General features: G+C 47.5%; 1 protein-coding gene across 1 annotated transcript in view; it reads right to left on the bottom strand.

The window, feature by feature from the left end:
- Positions 1 to 2,729, bottom strand: part of LOC123157996 (uncharacterized) — a 7,043-nt gene extending 4,314 nt beyond the window's left edge. Inside the window, exons 1-2 of the mRNA XM_044576150.1 lie at positions 2,415 to 2,729; positions 2,061 to 2,249 (exon numbers count right to left, since the gene is read on the bottom strand). Of these exons, the coding sequence (XP_044432085.1) occupies positions 2,061 to 2,249; positions 2,415 to 2,729 (504 nt within the window). The remainder of the gene's footprint in view (positions 1 to 2,060; positions 2,250 to 2,414) is intronic.
- Between the last annotated feature and the right edge of the window lie 3,300 nt (positions 2,730 to 6,029).

Below are 6,029 nucleotides of genomic sequence, written 5' to 3'. Positions count from 1 at the left end.
GGTCATGTGTTTTGGTAGTTTGTCACTTAACGATATACAATATGCTGAGTACAACATTCATTAGTCATGACATCATGATTTACAATGGCAACCAACAACTTAACCGTGTACATATTCAGTATGCTGAGTACAATGATCATTGCATCACAATATACAATGGCAACTTAACCATATTGGGGTTCTATGATCATTAAATCATGATTTTCAATGCCACACAAATATGTGACTAAACCACCATAAACGTGCAGAGTTAATCAGCTAGTACTTAGCTTAGTAACTATCAATCTGGAAAAGAAAAATCATGAACAGCTAGGAAATGATATTGCCAAGAACCAAAGATTTTATGGGTCCATCGCGAAAAAAAAGATTTTTATGGGTAACTCATGTAAAACTTTATTCACACAAAAAAACTCATGTGAAACTTAAGCCTTTCGTCTCTGAAGCTACAATCAACAAGAAACACAATAGTACCCACATGTAAGGGCATCTCCAGCCGTTGGCCCCCCAGGAGGGGCAAAAAACCGCCCCCTGGGGGCGCACCGGCGCTAAACCGCGCACTGGGGGCGTGATGCCCCCCAGTCGCGGCGCCCACGGTTCGAGCAAAAAAGGCAAACACGGCGCAAAACGACTCAAATTTAACGCAAACACGGCGAGTTCGTTCAAACTTAAACATATTTTACAAAAAAAAACTACAGCGGGCTACCCCCGCCGTCTCCCTCGCCGCCCGCCTCGCCGCCCGCCCACGCGGTTCTACATGCCGAGGAGGCTGTAGAACCGCGTGTAGTCGCCGCCGCCGTCGTCGTCGTCGTCGTTGTCGCCGTCGTCGGCGTCGCCGCCGCCCCCGCCTAAACCTCCGCCGTCCCTGCTGCATCCCTCCCCCGGTTGGCGCGGCGGGTTGGAAGGTCCGGGGGCGTCGTCGTCGTCGCTGTCGAGGATCACGACGCCGTGCTCGTCCTCGCGCCCACGCTTGCGGGCGGCGATCTCCTCTAGGGCTCGGCACTGCCGGACCGTCTCGCCGCGGAGGTAGTTGTCCCGCGCCCACTGCATGGCGTCCTCGTCGGAGAAGCCGCGCCGGGCTATCTCCTCGTACTCCGCGGGGAGGCCGGGCTCCGGCTTGGGCTCGACGAGGACGAAACGGCCGGTGGGTGGCGACGCGTTGGCGCCGATACGGACGCGGAGCTGCGGGTGCGCGCGGCGACCGGCGTGTCCTGGGGCTCCGACTTGACGGGGCGGAGGCAGGGCGAGCCGCCGGACGAGGAGGAGGACCCCCTGGTCTCCATGCGCCTCGGGGTCTAGGAGCTTCCCGGCGGCGTTAGAAGGAAGGGGGAGCAGGGTAGTCGAGGCGCGGCGTGTTGCCGCCCTCGATGTACTCGAGGACGGCCTCCAACATGCGCCCTGGCACGCCACACCACCGACGCCGGCCGGTGGAGTTGAGTCTGCCGGAGGGCACGACGCCGTTGGTGGCCTCGAGCTGTTGGGCGTGACGGCGGCGGAAGTACGGTTCCCAGAGCGGGCTGTCGGGGACGTACCGTGGCCCCTCCCTCGCCGCGGGAAACGAGGCGATGAGGACGACGAAGGGCCGAGAAGAAAGCCGTGTCGCTGACACGTCGGACCCGCGGTTTCTTCGCGCCAAAAAAGTTCGCCCGGCGCCCCCGAGCGCCCCCCAGCGCGCTGGGTTCGGGCTGGGTCCGCCGGCGCTGTTTTCGGCCCAAGCCGGCGAAAATCGGGCTCCTGGGGGCGCGACTGGGCCGTTTTTTCGGCGCCGACGCGAAAAAACGCCTGGGGAGGCCTTCTTGGGGGCGCGGCTGGAGATGTCCTAATTACCTGTGGCTGAAGATTCTAGATTGTATTTCTTAAACTAGCTGAATTTTTCAAAGTAAAAAAAAGTATTTCTAGTACCATGGAGCTTTAAGAAAGATAGGACATAAATCACATGTTGAGCATAACCCTCGTAAGCAGTAAATAAAGAACATGGACATGCCATTGTAACCTGTGTTCTGTTTTTTATGCATTAACACTAAACTAGCCACACATTATGAGTCTAAATCGGACACACTTACATCTCCATTGGTAAGGACAAGGCTCTGGTAGTCATCCAAGTCAGCGAGCAAACAGTAGCCACGGTCAAAGTACCAATCCACAGAATCAGCTTTCTTGTAGTAATCAAACAGGTCCTCCAAATTGTCTGAGGAGTACTCCTTTCTCAAAGCCACATCATTCTGATCATCTATGCAAACTCCTTGTGCCAACTACACACAACATAGAGATTAAATTCCGTGCAAACAAGAGGATTGCAAATTACTAGAAATTGACATAAAACATGAATAGTTATCAAAGAACACAATGTCGACTAGTAATAATAGTAACATACACAATAAAATATCGCCACGGGTAGGGTATGGATGAGAAGGAACCTTGGAAGCTTTGATGCGGTAGAGGGTGAGGCGCTCGTAGAGCTCGCGTTGATGTTCCTCGTCCAGCCTGCGCCCTGTGACGATCATAGGAGCACGCCTGGTGGCTAAAACCTTAAGGCATCCGCCGAACTCCTCCTCGCTGATGATATCATTTTCCTGGTCCGCCAGCTCATCTGATGAATCCGCGATCTCGTTGGGACGTTCTGCGTTGTCCTGGCCAATCGTCTCACCATAAGCATCAGAGGATGATGTCAGAGATGGGGCCTCGTACTTGTGCCTCTTCTGTCCCGTCCATGCCGGGTTCTCATCCAGCATCTCCGCCGGCGATTGAGCTCGGGCCGCACGCCGAAACCCTAATTTATGTCCTGGACGCTCAATCGTGCGCGTGCACTATCTGACGAAACGGAGCGGCCGTGGCTCGACCGCTCGATGCGCGCGGACCGTGCGTCCATGAGCGCCAGGTGCCACCTGGTCTGGTCGGCCGAGACGCGGGCCTGCTCACGCGACGCACACCTGGTCCGGCGCAGTTGTTTTTCGTGGCAGCGGCAGCGGGGCGCGCTCGTTTTGGGTGTTACGTCGCGGGGCGAGATGACTGTGCAGCGCATAGCGGTGGTGCGGGTTTGGAAGGTTCGTGGGTTAATACTTTCGAAGTTTTGTCCATGGCATAAGATGGATTGGATATTGACAACGGGCCGAGGGTTTGTTGATATGGAGAGGTAGGGTTAGCATTATGAAATGCCCAATGAAATGGGGGATTTATATATGTGTGTGTGTGTGTGTTTTTTTTCAATCAAAATAGTTGTAGAGAGAGATACAGGCGGCAGTGGAGGAGAGGTATTTTTTCGCCACTTTATGTTCCGTATACCTGTTTTTTTTCAATCATTTCTTACCTTTTTGTGTGTCCATTCTATTTGTGTCGTTTCATGAAGAGGAATGTACCATGTTCTACTCGGCGGAACTCAAAAAGGGCTGCTGAACGGGAGCTACGATCTGTCGATGTTGATGATGGGGAGAGGAAGATGAGGTAAGCACCAAGACAACAGTACGTGCTGCAACTTTTTCTTTGTGCACACATATAGAACTGACTTTTTTGATCTTTCTTTTTGCGCTGTGTACGTATGAACAAGGGGTGATCAACTCTGTATCATAAAGCGCCGGAAGTGGAAAATTCTTGGGCAGGTGGCAGACTCTGTCGGAGCCTCGGAGGTGGATCATCCTCCATAGCAGTTGCCGAGGTAACATTTTTGGTATTCTATAGGCATTTGTTCTGTATCCATGGATCTGGTTATGAGTTGTGATCTCCATCGGACACATTGTTGGCTCCCGAGCTCATATGCTCTTGCCTATGGACAGTAAAATCGACAAAATAGCAAAAAAATCTGATTTTTTTGGAGTGCAAGATGCTCTTGTGCGTGCAAAATTGGTGCAGTTTCGGCATTCGAGGAGCTCATTGCAAAAAAGGCAAATTCCAGGTGTTTGAGAAGCATTTGAAAAAAGCGAGGAGCCGATTTTGTCTTTTTTTGTCACGAGCTCCTCGAATGTCCAAACAAGCTGAAAATTTGTACGTACATCACACACTTGAGTATCTTGCACGCAAAAAAAATCAGTTTGTTTGAAACTTTTGCTACTCTTTTTGTTTTTACTGTTCACCGGGTGCACATGAGCTCGGATTCAGCATTGCATATTTGCATCTCCATCATCTTTTTTTACATATGCATATAAACCTGGTAGGAGTTGGCATTCTCATCAATGATGGTTGCACATAGACATTCTAGGAGTTGGCAGTGCTTATCATGGGAAAAAATCGGGAACTTGAAAACTTTTGTTGAAAGGTTTGGCACCCCTATGGTGGAGGGTGCACATGTACCTCATAGTAGTTGGCACCTCCTAGTATTTTTTTAGAGTTGAATATGTACATGCACATAGCAAGAGTTGCATATAAACCTGGTAGTAGTTGACATGCTCATCATTCTACGGTTGCACATGAACATGATATGAGTTTGTAGTATTTACTGTTGAAGGTAAGCAAAACTGCACATTCTTTTGAACAACTTCAGAGTTTTTTATTCTTTTCATTATTCTTCAATGATTCTTTTGACAAAATGTTACTGAGGGATCCAACTAATTGTGTTTTTCGTGCAACCATTGTCCTTTCAAACTTTTCAGCAACAAAATTGTCTGTCCCATCAATCATACTCCTCAAGTAGAATAGAAGTTTCACTCTTTCAATCTAGAAACAAAGAGAACAAGATAATTGTATATTGGTTTTCATAACATTTAAGCTGAACAACTAGTTCAACAATGGAATACATACCATGCATGCATCCTATGTTGTTACCCCATCTCTTGTTTTTTGCAAGAGAAAATCATAAGATTTATCCACTTATCATAGTATGCAATTTTAAGCGTTTTATTGTGTCTCCTTGATACTATTTGTACTTGATTATCAATATAGAGCATGTGCATACATAGTTTGTGCTATTACAGAACCATGCGACATTTCTTATAGTAATTGACATTCACATTATAGCATACTTGTAGAAAGAAGTGACATTCATATAAGTATATGACCGGACTATTTGACTAATTCTGTTGTTGTGCCTTGATAATAGCATCAAGTCGATAATTCATTGCATAACCACACCAATTTTATTCTCCTATACAATTAGTCCTATAAAGGGCTCCCCAATAATCAACTATGGTGTAGTCATGTTTTAAATGAAGGTGTTACCATAGAGCCATAATAAATATAATGCGTGTCGCCTTAAAGCATGCCTTTTTAGCTTCACTATTTTTGGAAAGGGAGGCTTGCCCTCGGCCCCTGCATCTAAGCGATGCATGTTGCCACCTTATTAAAAGTCTCGAAAAGAGCACAAGGTCTTAAATTCATTACAGCTCGCAAGCGGAGAAAAATAAAAAAACAAAGATAAAACTCAATACCACAACCGGTATGTATAATAGGACAAGATCCCTAGACTCCTATCCGATTATGATACCGCCATCCAAACCGGTTGAATATACCCCGTGCTACCATCTCCCACTGGTTTCACTCAGTAACCAAAGGCTCCCTGGAATCCATAGGAGTGAGTAAGGACCACGCACGGATCCAAGCCGTAGCTCTGAAGATTACCTGCAAAAAGTTTAAGATGTGTTGTCTGTTAAAAATCATGTCATTCCTGCAGTTCCATATAGCCTAAATAAGCGTGCATATTCCAATCCGAATACGAGATGAAGTAATATGATCTACTCCAACTAACCACGTCCCAAATAACGATCAAGTGTTAACTGGAGGAATAATGTTAAAGGCTATATGGACCATTCGCCAAAGTAATTTTGCGAGAGGGCAACCTAAAAATAGGTGTTGTATTGTTTCATCCTGATCACAAAAACAACATCATGCACTGCCTACCCAATGTCGCTTTAGTAAATTATCTTTGGTGAGGATCACTTGCTTGTGTACAAACCACATAAAAAATTTAATACGCAAGGGAACCTTAACTTTCCAGATATGTACCGATCTCGGGATTGGGTCAAAGTTAATTAGATCCACATACATTGATTTGACCGTAAACACACCGTTTCTAGCTAGCTTCCAGTGAAACGAATCAGGTTGGT

This window comes from Triticum aestivum, chromosome 7B, assembly GCF_018294505.1.
Source record: "Triticum aestivum cultivar Chinese Spring chromosome 7B, IWGSC CS RefSeq v2.1, whole genome shotgun sequence".
Classification (NCBI taxonomy): domain Eukaryota; kingdom Viridiplantae; phylum Streptophyta; class Magnoliopsida; order Poales; family Poaceae; genus Triticum; species Triticum aestivum.
Note: the sequence above shows the minus strand (reverse complement) of the source record. Positions and strands in the feature narration are given on the sequence as shown.